The 17,812-nt window shown below is 45.1% G+C and overlaps 2 protein-coding genes across 8 annotated transcripts in view; one reads left to right on the top strand and one right to left on the bottom strand.

The window, feature by feature from the left end:
- KATNAL2 (katanin catalytic subunit A1 like 2) overlaps nucleotides 1–2,311 on the bottom strand; it is a 30,661-nt gene extending 28,350 nt beyond the window's left edge. Inside the window, exon 1 of one of the 2 annotated variants that reach the window (XM_067316677.1) lies at nucleotides 2,207–2,311. In XM_067316677.1, coding sequence (XP_067172778.1) covers nucleotides 2,207–2,257 — 51 coding nt within the window. In that variant the 5' untranslated portion in view covers nucleotides 2,258–2,311. Of the gene's footprint in view, nucleotides 1–1,680; nucleotides 2,082–2,206 lie in introns of those variants that run through there. The other variant, XM_067316678.1, reaches the window with a different exon arrangement.
- Nucleotides 2,312–7,164: 4,853 nt separating this feature from the next.
- Nucleotides 7,165–17,812, top strand: part of PIAS2 (protein inhibitor of activated STAT 2) — a 32,502-nt gene continuing 21,854 nt past the window's right edge. For 3 of the 6 annotated variants that reach the window (XM_067315283.1, XM_067315282.1, XM_067315284.1), the window contains exons 1-2: nucleotides 13,948–14,013; nucleotides 15,159–15,633. In XM_067315283.1, the coding sequence (XP_067171384.1) occupies nucleotides 13,963–14,013; nucleotides 15,159–15,633 (526 nt within the window). In that variant the 5' untranslated portion in view covers nucleotides 13,948–13,962. Of the gene's footprint in view, nucleotides 7,303–7,511; nucleotides 7,627–13,947; nucleotides 14,014–15,158; nucleotides 15,634–17,812 lie in introns of those variants that run through there. The other 3 variants (XM_067315286.1, XM_067315285.1, XM_067315287.1) reach the window with 2 other exon arrangements.

Genomic DNA, 17,812 nt, shown 5'->3' with positions numbered 1-17,812 from the left:
CCTTGTGCCAAAGGGAAGGCAGCCTGGAGATGCTCCAGCTGGGGCTCACCCAGAGCTCGTCCCTCAGGGACACCAAATTGGGATGCCCTTTCTCTCCCTCCAAGGTTTTCCTTCCCTCCCTTCCCCAGCGGGCGCGTGTTGCTAACCTAACGCTCTGCCATAATTCACCAAAGCCAGCAAGACGAGCAAGGGACACAACTTTTGAGAATCCCAGGAGGCCTCCAAAAAGCGCTGCTTTCACATGCTTCCACCTCAGATACATCCTTCGCAGTTGGAAAAACAATGTCTTGGATACCATACTTGTTTCCAGCTGGAACATGAAGTTCAAAGGAGAGGCAAGGAGCGCAATCTCTCATTCGCCTGCTCCGAGCATGAGTTATCACTGAAAGCCACATGTCCGCTCTTCTCCCTTTCGTCTTTGACCTCAGCTACCCAGCTTAGCCCTTATCTTGCCTCAAACGTAAAAACCCTGCAGCTAAATGGTAGGTCTGAGTGCACTGGTCTGAGAGAAAACTAACACACGTGTGTGTGTGTCTGTGTGTGCATGTGTTTTGGGTCAGTTCAACAAATGAATCCAGCTCAGGCAAATAAAATCTTTCAGTATCAACAAACGTTCATATATTACAGTCATAAGCATTAACTAGCTGGAATTAGACTAGAATTATCCTACTGAAAAGTAGGTGTTCATTACAGGAGGGTGGATTTTTTTTTTTTTGAAATACCTTTCCCAAAATTGTTAGAAAACAATTATCTCCATTCTATAGAAGAAATCAATGGAAATATGCAATACAGATGAGAACAGGATTGGGGACCAGGAATTCCAGTAAGTATTTTGTGCTACAAATAAAAGATGGAGTAGCCTTTCAGACATTGCTTACAGGAGTGCTGGAATTCAGAAATCAGAAATTAAGTATCTAGGGTCGCTCCACAGAAAGCAAGAGACCTTAGAACAAGATCAAAAAATCTATTCCCCTTAGCTATTTCCAGCTCGTTCCTTAGTCGCTAACACAGGCTTAATCCAGTGGGCTCCAAATTTCTGGACCTCTGCAGAATTTGGCCTCCCTCTGCTTGACATTCAAAATGGAAAATCTGATCTTCACATCCGTTCTCTCAAAGGTCTACAGATAGATCGGTTTACAAAACAAACCAACCAAAAATCAGTGATACAGCTTAGGGGGAAGAATTCCCAGGTTCCAGGTCTTACTTCCACAAGTGTTTCTGCACTTAAGAGTCAAAACAGCCCCGGGACCAGAACCACTCAAATCCTCATTAGTTATTTAAGGGTTGCAAGTCCTATCCCTTTTTCTCCTTTCTTTCTAGCCCTAGGAGCCCTATCTTCCATTTGCACATTAAAGCCATTTCAACTGGCCACTTTGGGGCACCAGTCTTAGTGGCTGGGATCTGAAACCTCCTGAGGGCTCAAGAAGGCACTAACCCAGAGCCTCCGCTTCCCAGGTGAGTATATTATCTACTAATCTAGGAGGCAGACATTACTTAACCCTCACAACCGCCCCACAGCAACTACAAGCACACTTTGCAAGGAAGCCCATCCTCCTTACGCATAGCAGGCACAGGGATTTGTGTAAGCGTGTAGAGCACCTCACAAAACTAGAACCTTTCCGGGAAATAGCTTTTCAGTGGTCCTGCAGGGGACCTACAGCTTTATCTGCTAAACCATACCTTATTTTAGCTGAAATCGTCCAGCAGGTGGAGATAGAAGAACAGCTTAAGAAATGTAGATAAGTACTAATGGTTCCAGGCTCCTATACAGACGGGGCTCCCTGGAGCCACGACCCACGCACGGGATGAAGGCACGGTGGTACAATACGGCCCTTATTTATGCAAAAGGCGCCTGAGAGCGCCAGGAATGAGCATTTCTGCTCTCCCTCTTCACTCGCTGCCGGGCCTGCTCAGGCAACGGCCGAGGACGGGGGGCAGAGGGGCCTGCCCCAGGCCGCGGAGCGGGCAGGACAACAAGCGCGTCCTGCAGAAGGGGGGGGAAGGAGCCGGGAGAGCCCCCCGCATCCTTAAGGACAGGGACCCTGGGGACCGCCCGCCCCCACAAGCGCACCGCGCCGGGGACCCGCCGCCATGACACCACCGCGCCTGCGCACTGAGCGCCGCCCTGCCGCGCACGCGCAGAGGAGGCCCCGCGCGGTCTCCATAGCAACGGGGAAGCGCGGCCGCCTGGCCCGCTGGGTCTCACCGCCTCCCTCGCCTGGTGGGCGGTTCTCAGCGCGTGGCAGGAGAGCTCCATCGGGGCGCCGAGGAGGCCCCGCCACAGGCGGGTGCAGCCCGCGGCGGGGAGTCGGAGCGACCTCCCGGCAGCGCCCAGCCCTGGCACCCCGCGGCGGCGGGGAGGCGGGGCGCCGGGCGCACCCGTGGCCAATCGGAACGCGGGAGGGTGAAAGATTGCCCGAAGAGATAACCAATCCCGACTGGAGTGTGGGGGGGCTGTTTAAAGGATGGGCCAATCACGGCGGGGAGGAAGGGCGGGACTGTCAGCTGTGCTGGCCAATCGCCGCTTGACTTATCTCAGCGGTGCCCGCCGAGGAGTTTGGCGGGCGGGCGGGGCGGGTTGGAGACAAACCCGACCGGACCAGACCAGACCAGACCAGACCAAGCTAAGCTAAGCTAAGCTAAACTAAACTAAACCAAACCGAGTCAAACCATAGCCTACCCTACCGGGGTAAAGGATGCCCAGCTCGCCCAAACAGGCGGGTCACCCCCGAGGAGCAGCGGGGTACTGCCTGACCCTCACACCGAGGCCGGCGGCACGCGTTAAAAATGGAGGCAGCCGTGGCACCTGCAGAAACGCTGGCTGTGGCTTGAATACGCACCTATGACTCGCCTCCCAGCAAAACTCTGTGAATAATACATTTTAATAACAAGATAAATGTATCCAGTATCCGCACGTAGGTTCCTCTTGCTGCCTGTCAAGCTGACCATTGTCCTCAACAAGTGTCTTCATCAAAAGCCGTCTGATACCAGACCCAAGCCACTGCTGTGAGGGCCGGTGGCGCAGCAGTTGGCACCTGCCACTGTCCCAATGTACGCTTTCTGTTCCCTCGAGCTCCCTTTGCTGAAGTATCTCCAGCTGCCCATACCTCCTACCATAACCTTCCTCTCTGGCCTTTCAATACATCCTGCTTTCAGGGATATCCTAAGCAAAAACGTACGACTTCAGCAGACGTTAACTGCTAAGTCAGTTGTGCTGCACGTGTATTGCAGGTTCGTCCTATTAAGCACGTAATTTAATAAACATCCTTTTATGAGATTCATCCCATAAACCATGGAGTGTACGAAGTGGATCAGATTAATGTTGCTGCATCCAACTTCAGCCCTCTCTTACTGGATTTTGTGTTTAATTTTGTGGCCTTAATGTTGCAGCATAGTAGGTAATAGGTTTGTTTTCCATTATGGGGTGCTTCTGTTTTATTGCTCTGAAAGAGAAATTCCTATAATTGAAGTTAGTATTCAAGTCATCCCAATTAGGTTTCCAAGACCATATCTCACTACTGTTGGGAGAATAGCCTGAATTCTCATCTTTGCTTGATTGGAGAGTGTTTTCTACAACGTCTCTTTTAATGGGGTAGTAGCATCCATCTTAATGTGTGGTTTGCTATTGTTTTGATGGAAAAAGAGAGTCTTCAGTCACAAGAACGCAAACCTGAGGATAATTTTCACCATATGGTTGTGAATGAATCTTTCAGAAAGGCTTTAGAGACAAATGCACACCCACAGGAAAGGGGGCTGTTTTCGGGACTGTGATATGCCTGTGAAAACTCAAGCTTGTTCTTGCAATTAGAACTGCAAGGGCAGATGGAGCTGACTGGCAGGACTAAGGTGTCACCAAGCAAATCAAGAGTCTACTCAGAAACCTTGCTAGGACACTCAGATTATCTAGGCTTTACATTCAACAGACATAATTTAATAAAAAATAATAATGGTCAGTTAAACCAATTTATACCTAACATTTAAATATTCCTTGGCTGTGCATATAACCACTATATAGTTATATAACCATAGTGTGTTAGAATAGGCAAGTAAAACTAATGTGTATTTCACCATGAAAACTGATTATGAAAAAAATAGAGAAGAGTAAATTAGTTTTCTAATTTACATTTTAGTCTGCTAAACATTAATATATCTAATGAGCCTACCATTGCTTTAGAATTAGATAGCACTTCATTGTTTGTCTTGACATAACAAATACAAGATCATGTCCCATTGCTAAGCTCTGTTTTGTCAATTAGCTGGGCTATAGGTAGTGCAGATATAAAGCACCCATAGAAGAGTTTTCTCTCCAATAAATAGAATAAGTATCCGACTCAGAACATCTTGTATCAGAATCAAAGCCCATATTTTTATGGGCAGTAGAGCAATCAAGGGCATCTGTGAGCTTCCATACTTTGAGAGCTCTAGACCTAACACAGGAGTGTGGGCATTAAACACAACTCAATTATAATTTCCCACCCACTTTCTCTAGGGTTAAATTAAAAAGTAAATGGCTATGGGATAGGAAAGACCATGGAGAAACCTAAGGCTTGCATTATAATGTTTTTTCGCTAAACACAGTACACACAAAATCTACTTTTAATCCATTCGGTCATCTCAGACCCCTCATCCTATCCCTGCTAATCTGTATTTGGTTGTCTATTACCAGCTGGTTAAGGAGCACAGGAGGAGTTTGTTGAGGTGTAACGCTGATGAGGGCAATTGCTGCAATGCTGGGAGCAGCTGTAGAGTTTCTTACTCTCTGGGATGTGTTTGTGGGAAGAATGTATTTAGATGTTCACACATCAATATTACACTAGCTAATACAGCTATGGGAGGGTCAGTGCTTGTATGCACGTATTGCACACAGTCCTAGAAAGATTACTAGAGAAGCCCAGATCTGTATTTTATTCCTAACAAGCCTAACTCTATTTAGGGGGCAGGGTGCTCAGTTCCTATAGGCTCCCTCCTGACCCTGGTGAGAGCTTATTGGAAAAGCAAACCAACTGCTGCTGTGATATCCTCTCAGATGGGAGCATTAATTAGCTGCCTTGGAGTAAGGCAGGTTGCCTGCTCCTCTGATGGCTAGTGCTGCACCCAGCTCTCAGTCTTGTGTCGCAAGGCATACAAAAACAGAAAGGACTCAGGGGGAGAGTGTGGGAAGTGCTTTAGTAGCTGCAGCAGGGGGTTGTAAGAGAAAGAGGAGGGGAAGGAAGAGGTACTGGAAACGGGGGTGGAAGAAATATCAGCGGCACCAGAAGAAACATCAGAAGCCGGAGGAATGTCTGACGTTTGAGGTAGGTTTCTTCAAAGTTGGGTGGAAGGAGAAATGTTGGAAGAGTTGAAGCTTTGCTAAGCTGCCTGAGATGGCCTGGTACCTGGGAAAATTGTTTAGGAGTGTAAGTCTGGAGCTGGTCTGTGATGAATTCTGGAAACCTGTGGGGTTTTTGAAGGATTAGAGCAAGACAGGGGTGAATTGCTCTGAGTTACTAGAAAACTCACAAGGAGGAAATTTGAGAGAAACCTCAGTCTGGATATAGGAGAAGATAGGCCTGTGCCCTATGCTTTTGTGGAGTAGGGACTTAAGAAAACACTTGAAGAAGACCAAGTATGGAGCACTTGTTTGCTTGAGTGTGTGGCCCCAGGGGCAAGTAGGAGAATGGCTATAAGGAAAAACAGGGAAAACCAAAACAGTGGTAATGAGGAAGAGCTCTAGGCAGCTCTTTAAGGAAAAATGAGGACAGACTAATAAGTAAGGTAAACCTTCTTACTATCTTATGGCCATGAGGCATAAAAACTCAGGCTACAGTCTATTTGCTCTTATCTCAGCAGATGTTGGGGATGTGGTCGATGGGAAGGCTGACAGATGTGGTTATGAAATGAGAGGTGAGTGTACATGAAAAAGGCAATACCCAGCTTTGGTGCAAGTTTCAACCTTGAAACTTTTCCATATGCATTTAAAGGAAGAAATGTGTGAGGGTGTGTGGGGGAAAAAAATAAGTGACAAAGCTTTGGTCTGGTCTGTGCTGGTGTGTGCTTTAGTGATTTAAGAGAAGGGAACCTGTAATTCCAGACTAAAGGGGTGTTTTGAATTGCAGGGAAAAAGAAGTGGTCGATGGTCGTAGTTCACCAAGCTGAACTCAGATGATGTGGTAGATTAAAGACTGTAAACTCCCATTTTTTGACTAACAGAAGGAGTTTGTGCCTGTTCGATAAAATCATTATGTTTGAGTCTTCAAGGTGATGACTATTATAAGCTGGTCCTGTGTTTGGCCTTATGGAAGTAAGGGCTAGCTATCTGTGGTTATGGTTAAGCCTTAGCAGAGGTCCTGCTGTAGCCCTTCCTTTCTCCCCTGCCCTGGGGTGGCGGAACCATTTCCACCATTTCTTCCACAAAACGGTCTGCCAGAACTAGCAGAGCTTACTGCAGACTTGGGCCATTTCTAATCCACTCTCTGAATCTGTCAATCATGCAAAAAGTGCTGCCTTTCGGTTAATGCAAGCAAGGGTGCCGAGTACTTCGGACCTTTCCGATGTCTCTCGTTGGAGCTGCGTTGGCTGCTTGCCTGTTTGTTGGCTCAGCCTTTGCTTTCTATTGCAATAAATCAGTTGTTGGGTTTAACGGCCCAGTTGCCAATGCAACCGAATATTGCGACGAGGTAATTATTGTGACTAGATAATGATCTCTGGCTGCTTTGGAAAATACTATTCTCAGCCGCACCTCACTGTTTATATTTCTGTAAATGTCTCAGCGTTTCCCTTACAGCAGGAAACCCATTAGCCAGGTTTGAAGTTTACTGCCAGTGACATTTTTTGCTTCATTTTTTTATTAATAAAATGTGTCATGTTATCATTATAATACAAATAATGAGAGCGCTGCTGATGGATAAAGCTAAGAAAGCAATAAAATTGCTGCGTAAGCCCAGCCTTTTCGATTTAATACGCTTCAGTCGCCAGTCTATTTCTTCTTTAGCTGTTCTTTCTTCCTTTTGGTTAATATAATAACACTGCTTAAGTACTGCGTAAGTTCTTGCAATAGATCCCTTTAGAAGTAGGGTGCTGCCGATGAAATGCTGGGCTGACCCTTTGTGACTACGGGGTACCTAAAAACGCCTGTAATCGTGATTTTTTTTTTTTTTTGGGGGGGGGGGTAGGGGAGGTGTGTAATCGCGTCCCGCAGGGACCCCTGAAGGTCAGCTGGAAGGTGGCTCCCCACGGGGTGCCGAAAGCACCGCGGCCTCCCTGGGGCCTGGGCCGCCGGCTGGTGCCCCGAGGGGCCCGGAGGAGTTTAGCCCGGTTCTTGTGGTGATTTATTTTTATATTTTTATCCCCGGGGTGTCGGGCTCAGCCCTGCCCTCGCCCCCAGGGCCCCGGCCCGCGGCGCGCTCCCCTCAGAGGGCGGCGAGGCGGCGGCCGGTCGGCGCGGGCGCCCCCCGCGGAGCGAGGCGGGTCGGGTCGGGCCGGGCTCCCGCCCCCCCCCCCGGTGGCGCCGCCCTCCGCCGTCACGTGCCGGGGGCGCGCACGGGGTGCACGATGGTGGCGGCCGCGGCGGGGCCCGGCGACGGCGGCGGCAGCAGCGGCGGCGGCGGCAGCAGCGGGTAGAAAATGGCGGATTTCGAGGAGCTGCGGGTGAGGAGGGCGCGAGGCGGCGGGGGAAGAGCGCGGCCAAGATGTCGCCCGGCCCTTGGAGCCCCCCGCGCCGCCGCCGGCCCTTCCTGCCGGGGCGCGGGGAGCCGCCGCCGCCGCCGCGCATCCCCTGTGGCGCCGGGGCGGCGGCGGCGGCAGCCCGTAACGGCCCGCCGGAAATCACGCGCGGCGCCGCCGCTGCCTTCGCCCGGGCGGGAGCGGCGCCGCCGGTAGCGCGGCCTGGGGCGGGCGGGGGGCTCCGCGCCTCGCCCCGGCGGTCCCGGCGGGATTGCCGGGGGTGGGGGTGGCGAGCCCAGCTTCCATTTTCACGTTATTTTATTATTTTTATTTTTTATCTATTTTTTTTTTCCTCCGACATCTTACAAGCCACCGCGGCGGTGGCGGCCCCTCCCGCAGCACCGGGCGGCTCTGCCGCTGCCGGGAAGGTCGTGTGCTTTGTGCGCACCGGGGCAGGGGCAGCGCCGCCGGCTTCGTTGTCGTCTTTATTTTGTTATTTATTTATTTTTTTTTTGAGTCATTAACCGCTTTCCGATCGCGAAGGATGCCCCTCTCGAGCGTGGCTTCTGGCGTCTCTTTGCAGACCCGTTTTGTCGCTTTTAATCGGGCGCCTTTTGTGTTGTGCTCGTGGACTTTCTGTAGCAGATTTCTCGGGAGGGAGGGGGGGAGTCCCTGGGTGTTTTAAGCTGGGTACGTGAGGCGCTAACCACGTCGCCTCTTCCACGCGTTTCATGTAGATAAAAATACGTATATGTTCGTACATAATCTCCGCTCAGAGGCCTCTCCATTTCGCGAGGAATCTGTCCGTATCTTTGTTAGGAGGGGGATCTCTCCTTGGGCAGCATCCACGCCGGCGAAAGTGCTGCCTGCCGAGCACGACGTGAGCACCGAAGTCCTCCCCCCTGCCCAGGCTTTTACACAAAATGGAGAGGGAAAAGGGTGTGGGGGGGGGGGGAGGAAAAAAGCCAGTTAAATATGAACCAGTGCGAGTTAGGCTTTAGTGCGGAGAAAGGTCCGATGGCTGAACTGGCTTGTAGTGGTCTGACCAGCAGTAGGAAATATGCTGCAATCGCCGGAGAATTTCCTTTGGTCAGGCTTCTTCCAGTGCTAACACCGCTTTGGTTGAAGCGACTGTAGTGTCAGTGAGGAGCCCGGTTGTTCCTATCAGACTTTTATTACTATTTTATTTTTCTTGAGGGCAGCAGTGCTCTCAGTCTTGGAAGGAGGTGGGAATAAAGCAGCACTTCTTAAACCTGAAGCTGTGAAAAGAGTGTTTTAACATTCTTGTTTGTGTTTACTTATTTTCTTGTTGGCTGCCCTGACTCATTTCTAGCCCTCTCTCCAATATCTTTCAAACTCGTGTAGCTACATTGGTGGCTAAAACCCCAGTGTTTGTAGAGGAGGTTACTCATTTATGTAGCACTTCTTCTGGGCACTTGAGCCAGAGACATGATTTGCTTCTTCCAAAGCCCTGTGCTCACTTACCTAGATGTGTAAAAGCATTGATAGGCTCTTCCTGGGAAATGGGTGTCTAAGTACCTTTGAAATGTAGATACGCACCTGAGTCGCCTGCCAAAAGTAACGCGGGCAGTATGGAAGGAAAAAGGAACTGGGTTTCAGGCCAACTGCAGGACTACCCTTTCTTCACTGGAGATTAGAGGGTTTTGGTAGTTAAACACTAGTCTGAAGAAACCTCTTTTGATGTTTCCATTCATCTTATCTCTAAACTGGAGTGCCTGTGAAATGAATCCACTAGTCTGGAGCTTGTCTGAATGTCTGCTCAGCACACAGCTGATAGTAATTCATGGTCCATTTTGGGAAACCTCTCCTTTTTTTTTTTTTGGAAACAAATATAGAAGACTGCCTCTTGCCTTAAAGGCCCTTACTACTGCTAAGTTGTTTTTTTTTGGGGGGGGGGGTATGTTTGGGTATATCTAGCAGATACTGGACTTGTTTGTTTAAGTTTTATTTCTGACAACAATTTCTTCCTACTTTTGGCCAGAGTGTGTGTGTATGGTTTTTTTTTGTTTTTGCAGGATTTTTTTTTTCCTTCTTATCCTTATCATCTATGAATTGACCTTCAGGAGTGATCTTAAACTGCTGCTTTATAGATTAACCTACAGTGGGTTTTTTTAATGGCAGTATTGTTTGCTGCTCTTGTGTTGATTGCAGCTTCCTGTAATATGTGATCTCTACCTGCCTTATAAAAGGACACTGGGGCAATTTGGAGCGTTGAATTTCTTCTAGTAAGCTGTTAGGGACTGATTAAAAGCGGGAGGTCAGAGTTCTGTCTTCAATCCTGTTTTTGAGGGAAGCTTACAGGGGCAGCATGCTTCTCTTCTCAAGCTGAAACATCATTTTAATATTGGTTAGTGCCACCCCCACCATCATCTGGATCTTTAAAAGTTCCGGGGAGCTGCGACCCAAAGGGTTGTAACTGAAAGAAGGCTTTCCCTGTGTGAAAGAAAACTAAGAGATTCACAAGAACCTGCTGTTACGTTGTGCCTTTTGGGGATATCTACTTTTATTTAAAGATTCAGAAATGGTTGTAACCATAGTCGCTTCTTTTCAAGGTATTGCTGAAAAAAGGCCAAGATAAGGCTTACCCTTATAGACCTTAAGCTTTGGAGAGAGAGAGAGAAGCTACTTCAGATAAGGCCTCTATTAATTAGTAGTTTGTTAAATCCTGTAGGTTATCAGTTTATGGAATATTAAGGAGTTGATGGTGAGGTGACATGGAGAGTGCCACTTTTTCACTTTATTTTTTTAGTTTAGAAATACAATTTCCAGACCAGCTGTTCATGGATGCGTTTCTAAACATGGCTCATACCTTTTTCCGTAATCTTTGCTCAGAAGTAGCCCTGTGGATGTCAAAGGGATTATGTAGGTAAAGATGGACTTGGAGCAGAGGTCAGCAACCTGTGGCCTGGAGGCCAAAGATGGCACATGGACAGGTTTTTGAACAGAATATAATGCCCAGGACCTGGGAACTCCAGCTCCTTCTGAGGGCTGTCTGTGAGAAAATGATTACAGCTCCTACCAAACTCTCAATTTGCCAAGATATGGCTTGATGGTTTGCATCTAAGCAAAATACTGTAAATAAGGTGACTTGGTTGTAGTTTGTCGCTTTGAGAGAGAGAGCGCACATCTCCTGGCTCCCCCCGAGTTTCTGCTGGCCTCCTGACTCTGATTTGGTAAAGAACAGGACAGTCTGCATGCTGTCCTTGACAGGCTGCTGATCTCTAGAAGCCAACGGATTCAGTCTAGTTGAGGAATGAGAGAGATGATGGTGATAATATGACAAAGAGGATCCTTATAGGTGCCTGTCTTACTTGACATAGTCTTCTCAACAATAACATTTAAATAACATTTAAATCGGTGGTTATAACATGTTGCAGATGTAAGCGTCTACTTTAAAGCTTGGGTTCTAAATTGTTGGCAGAGAAGAAAACGCTGAGAGCTATTTGCATGTGTCCATTTAAAGCTGCATTGCCAAACGCTTCTTTTTTTGTACTCTTTCATTTTAAACATGTTAATAATATTGTATTATATATGCCAGCTGGTTTGGGAGTTTAACTTCTCACTCAAACTCCACATGTTGATCTGGGGTGAACTTAAAATGATGGAATGTAATGGACAGACTAGACATACTGAACTTCTGTCTTGGTGATGTAGTGATCTTTAGGTTGCAATTAACATTCAGCATCGTTAAAAAGCTAAGTTACTAACAGTGTTTTATTAGAGGTTATCTTGCATCTGTGCTTCATTCTCCTGTGCTTCCTAAATGCACAATCACTTAATCAAGCCAGAGATCAAACCTTAAAATATCCATGTATTGAGAATAATTAGCAATTAATGCTCAAACTGTGCTACTGTGATGGGGAGAGGAATGAGACAATGTAGTTCATGATGCTTTTAAAAAAAAAAAGTGTAACGAAATGGATCAAGCTTTATTTTGAGGGACTTCTTTGAATTGTACATAAGTGTTTGATTTAGGATTTATATTGTGGTGTTAGGGGCATGCAGCTTTGAAGAATTTAATACCTAATTTGGGGACCAGACCAGACTTAATACAAAGTAAAATCCCCATAATACTGAGGATCAGATGTTCCTGCTGTCTGCACGGTTTTGGCCTTCAGAGCTGCTCTTACTGTACTGCACTACTTGCTAATGTAGATTTTACCAGAGGCATCTTCATTCTTGCCCAGAATTTCCAGTTTTACATTTCAGTACATCATTTTTCAGAATATGTTTAAGGTTAGCATATAGAGGTCGTCTTCAACCATCCCAAGACATGAGTTGCTCTTATAAATATCTTGCATTTGTAACCCACCTGAAACAGTATGCATGTTAATTTACTGCAAAACTTGTCAAAAGTGAGCCGCTCTTCACTAACGAGCGGTTGGGAAAAGGGCTCAAAGTCAGGAGCGGAGGCTTGTGGAGTTGATCCTCGGTGTCTTCCTTCCCTATATCATCTTCAGGCTCTCCAGAAAATGGCTAGAAGCAAGTATGGCTGGAGCAGGACTGTTCGGTGGAGACCGACTAGAGCTTTTGGGTTGTTTTGGATTGCGTCCGCAGCTTCAAGCGTAGGATTTGCGACTTACATAGTTAAGGTTGCCCCAGAAGCTGTATTCGTTGTCAGTGATTACACAGACGTATGTCAGGAACTGAACAGGCTTTCTGGGCTACCTGTCATTCAAATGTGCGCGTAAGTACGATAACAGTGTTAAATAGCAGGTGGCTCTGGCAGGGGGAGTGCGGAGAACCAAGTGTCTTGTTTAGAGATGGCTTGATCCCTTATCCTGCTCTGAAACATGCCTTCCATTAATTTTGGTGGAGTGTCAGCGTTTCCTGGGTTCCCTAACGCCACCCCTGTTAAATGGGTGCACTTCCACATGCACCTACAGCTTACTGCTCTGAAACAATATTTCTGCTTGAGTCATTGTTGCTATAGTTCAGGAAAAAGAAACAAAAAAACCCTGTGAAATGTCTTATGACCTTCAAGAATGTGTTTTGAGGTTGGAGGGGAGTTTCTGGAGTATCAAAGTACTTGACATATCGGGACTGATTTCCTTTCTTAAAGTTCAGTCTAACTATTTTTTGTGGTTTATGGAGAAACAGTAAAAATAAAGTAGCTTTGGCCTTCTGCATTGAAAAAAACCTTATTGGAATGTGTATCTGTAAAGAATTTAAGAGAAAATTGATGGCATTTACATGACAATTTGAGTGTCTCATCTTGATTCGGTGGTGTGAAAAGCATGCTAATAGCTTGGCTGTGATCTTCTGCAATACCAGTGGAACCCCAAAAGAAAATGATTTGATGAGGTTTATTTGAAGTCATCTGTCTTGTACCATGATTATAGTTGCTCCTAAGCATGTGTTATGCGTTCATAAAACCTTATTGATTATGGTGTGTCCACTTTGGTATATCTGTAAATGTAATGATGAACTAAAGTGCGTAGATCAGACTTGCCATATTTTCATGCGTGCAATTATTATTGCCTTAGAGGGAACACAGAATCAGCGCTCGGGGGAAAATGTTGCAAAAGCCATTGTTTAATTACTTCCAGTAAAATTCACTTTTGCAAGACTCTTCTTTCAAAAGCGCATGTAAGATTTTTGCACGGCTGGGCAAAAATGTATTTTTTTATACTCCCAAGCATTTTTAATGGAGGCGTTACTCAATTTAAAATCTTGCTGACTGTGATATTGAAGTCAGCGTGTGACTTCTAATAAAATGAAATCCATCTTGGAACAAAGTGCTAGTTTGTAGAATTTCCACATAAAATGTTAGCTGTTTCCAGGCATGATTGACTGCATATTTCACCTTGATTAACTTGCAGGAATGCAACGAAGGCAGCAGTAAGGGTAATAGAAAGTTTGTTGCAGGGCGCACTGCTTCCTTAATCTCAATGTAAAGGATTATTTTATCCATTTATGTTCTGATTATAGAATCAGAATTGTGCTTACTCTCCCTATCTGATGCACAAGCTTGGTAGTAACATTAACTCCTTTCTAACTGTCTATAGATAAGTTTGCAATAAATTCTTCAATATTGGTGTTCTCTTTTACAATTAACACCATTTTTCTTTTATGTGGCATGACTATAAAGTTGTTATAGTACTCCAAGCTATTTTTAAAGACTATTGAGAAGTTTAATTTTCTTCACCGTGCTTGACTATGAGTCTAAGGAAAAGTAACAAGGGAAGGATGGGTGGCAAGAAACCTCTCTGGCAGCTTGCAAATGAACTTCAGATTTCTGTTTGTTCTCCATCTCCTTTTTTCCCCTGTATTGTTTTGCTGTTGCGAGAAGTTGCTGCGATGAAATTAAGAAGACATCTGCTCTTGGCCTCTCTTTCTTCAAAAGTTAGGGTGAGCCACTTGGAATAGGCACTGTATATAAGACAGTTTTCACCAGCTATTACGTCTTTGGTGCATTTGTGTTGGGGATAGGGAATACCAGTTTGAAGACTGCTTAGTTGATTTCCTGATAGAAACATCGCCATAGCCAAACTGACTATCTGGTGATACTGGGGAAAAACTAAAACATCAATACCTGAAATAAGCCATCTTACCTCCCCCCTGCCCCACACACAAATAAGGAAAAAAAAAAAAAAAAAGAGGGTATGGATGATGAGAATAGTACCTTAGGATTTTAGATAATCACTTTAAGGTGCATAAACTGATACACAAATAGAAAGGAAATTGCTTAGCAGAATCCTAGGCAATTTTAGACCTCTCTGAAAATAGAGCTCACTCACAAAAATGAAAGACTGGGGGCATGTGCCAAGTTACTAGTCTGTAGTAGGGTTTTTTGTTTGTGTTCTAAACTCTGATAAGAGTACCGTTTACTTGATCATTTTCTTTGAAGAGATCCTTCAGTGTCCTAAGGTACCAACATATGATATTAAGAGAACAGTCAGGAAGTTTTCTGTCATAGTCTAGAAGAATCAATTATGGTGATTAAACAGTCTGTTAATGTGAAATGCTGTAACTTTTTAACAAAATGTCCATCTTGCTGTGCCATTCCTTCAAGAGTGAAAGCTGACACGCCTGTCTGTGATCATGCATGCGTTTAAAATGCTGCCCAAAATAAAGGATGCTTCAAAATAAACTATATAGAACTTAAATACTTCTTAAAGCATGGTGGAGGATAGGTGGTAATAGTGGTTAAACTTTTGATTTGGTGCCTCTTCAAGTGAGGCAGAGAGAGCTGATACTTCTGGCTTCTTCTAAACTCAAGATATCACTGCATGGGTTCTTGTTTTAATTGTTTGTGAGGGGAACTGGAAGTCTTTTGAGATAATCCAGCCAACCTCAAGCTTCTTCCTGGACACTTCAATCTTTTGCTTTAAATTTAAATACTCTTGTGTTGGGTAAGGGTATGAGTGAGATGTGTCTAAGATGATAAATGTGAAACTAGAATGGTGGAAGTTCAGATACTTCACTGTGCTCCTCGGAAAGGCTCACTTAGTGTACTGTTGGTTCACCTATGCTTATCTCCATTTTCTTTCTAGAATATGGTATCCAGTTTTCGTGTTTCTGAACTACAAGTGTTGCTGGGCTTTGCTGGACGTAATAAAAGCGGGCGGAAGCATGACCTCCTGATGAGGGCACTGCACTTACTGAAGAGTGGCTGCAGCCCAGCAGTTCAGATAAAAATCCGAGAACTCTATAGGCGTCGGTACCCAAGGACGATTGAAGGACTTTCGGACTTATCGGCCATAAAACCTGCAGTTTTCAATTTGGACAGCAGTTCCTCTCCTGTAGAGCCTGACTTAGCTGTTGCTGGAATTCACCCGCTCCCGTCTACGTCGGTCACGCCTCAGTCTCCCTCGTCGCCTGTCAGTTCGGTGCTTCTCCAAGACACTAAGCCGCACTTTGAGATGCAGCAGCCGTCCCCGCCGATTCCACCTGTTCATCCTGATGTCCAGCTGAAAAGCCTACCTTTTTATGATGTGCTTGATGTGCTCATCAAACCTACAAGCCTAGGTAAGTGTTTAATGGTTCTGTGTTGCTTAAGCTGTGAAATAACGTTGACTTAAGCAACACCTAAGTCCAGGCTTAATGAAAAGCTTTCTGCAGATGGTGAAAAGTGGACGCTTCCTTCCCTTCTCATCTCTACGCTTCCCCTCTTCTCCTCCTCTCTCCCCAGTATTGTCAAGCCACACTGCAGCAAGCAGTGTTCTCTTCTGCAAATATATAATTGAAGATAAATGTAAATTCCTGTCTTTTGAATATTAAATTACATTTGTCTGGAAGATTTGGACCTGAGGTATCTGACTGGTACAAATGAGCACACTTGTCGGGGCTGTCAGGAAGTGGATTTCGGGTTCGGTAGTAAGTTGTTACAGTGTCAGAAAAACAAGTTCACTGGTTTGTTAGTCTGCGTCTCTCTCCCTGCAACTGCAGGTTTTGGCATATTGCACTGAAATACATGCTTTGACTGTACAGCAAATGTTCAGCTTTTTTATACCCAGTTTTAGTGATGGATTCTCAGCCTATCTGTTTTTGCATTTTAATCAGTACAGTATGGCAGAGTAGATCTCTGTGTGTTCCAACTAATTTGAAATCTTGGGTAGCTTTCTCAATACGCTCAGAAGAGAAAGGCATTTGAATTATTTGCAAATAGGTTGTTTTCTGTCTTGAAATTCAACCTGTCTTACCCTGTGTATAGGGTAGAAAATGTTCCGTAATGATTTAGTAATACCAACTGATTGTAAATAATAGCTTGCTGCTCAGCAGTGTGAAAAGCACTTCCACGTAAGACTTCAGCGTAACTATTGTCTTCAGTTGGCAAATGTTGAATAAAATTCTTTTCAACAAGATGCAAGTACAATCCACTTACATATCACGGTCTGGTTTGTGGTAACCCAGTCAATCTAAAACAGTTTTTATGCACAAATGATTCAGCATGGAAGTGATAACTTCCCCTTCATTTTTTTTTCCCCTTGATTCGTTAACAGCTTTTGAATAGATACTGGAATCTGAACCCTGTAAGACTTCTGCCTGGGTAACTATGACTTCAGCCAGGTGCAAACCTGTGTTTCAGTCTGTATAATAATTTTTGGGGGTGACCTGTAGGAGAGAACTTGCTTCAAGATTGTAGAAATACATATTTCAATTGGGTATTGTTTTTGAAGCTAAAATCTTCATGAAATTAGCTTATTTTCTGTACTACTGCAGCAGAGGGATACCTTACTTGCAGTTTTCTGGCATGCAGCTGTGCACACATGACTTGATGCACAGCCTTTGAATTAGGGTGTGAAATCAAATGGCGGTGATCTAAAGTGAGTAGTGTAGCTGGGGACTACAGATAACAAGGGGACTCTTTTATTAAAGACCAAATAACAAAAGCAGGCATCAGTGCCATTTTACTAAATGTTGTGTTACTCAAATTTTTGCCTTGGTGTAGTTATCATACTTTTGAGTTTTTTCTCAATAGAAACGCTTTCAGCTTTTTGTCAGCTGTTTGCATCCTCTAAAACAGCTTAATTTCCTAAGCAATAATAGTGTCTTCAAGGTTGTGACTTTGTACCTCAGGAAGGGCATCTGCTGATAGTCACCCTCCGGCATCTCAAGTAGCAATCATTATTTGTAATGCTTGCTGTCACCTCTGTTTACATATTGTGACACCCTGTTTGATGAGACTGAGGCATTTATTGTCAAAAATTATGCATTAGTACAATAGCTGCTTTGGTACTGGGCAGCTCTATGGCTAATACTGCCATTGCATTTCAAGAGAATCCGATGGTGCACTGATGTCCTGTTTAAATCCTGCTTTCCCAATTGAAAAAAAGTATTTCAACTGAAATATTTCAGTTGGAAAATTTGAAAGCAGTGTGTGCTCTGCACTATATTTCTGCTGTGTAATTAACTTTTGTCTTCTGCTTAATGAAACCTAGAGATGGCAGTAATAAGTTAAAGAATTTTCTTAACAGCCGGCTTCTTCCACTGTGGGAAATCCTCCTGTTCCTGAAAGGAGAATGCTTCCTTGGGAGTGTCACCGAGTTGTAGTTAGGGCTGCGTGTGAATTCCTCTTTTTTGCTTGAAAATCATAGGCTCTTCATTGCGTGTTGCCCAGCCCTCATAAGAGAGGGGATCATCTGGTTCTGTACCATTTGGGTTCCCTTTGGAAATGGGTGAGGTGGGGGGAAAGGATGGTCTTACT

The sequence above is a fragment of the Apteryx mantelli genome, chromosome Z (genome assembly GCF_036417845.1).
Source record: "Apteryx mantelli isolate bAptMan1 chromosome Z, bAptMan1.hap1, whole genome shotgun sequence".
Taxonomy (NCBI): Eukaryota; Metazoa; Chordata; class Aves; order Apterygiformes; family Apterygidae; genus Apteryx; species Apteryx mantelli.
This window is presented reverse-complemented; position numbering and strand designations above follow the sequence as displayed.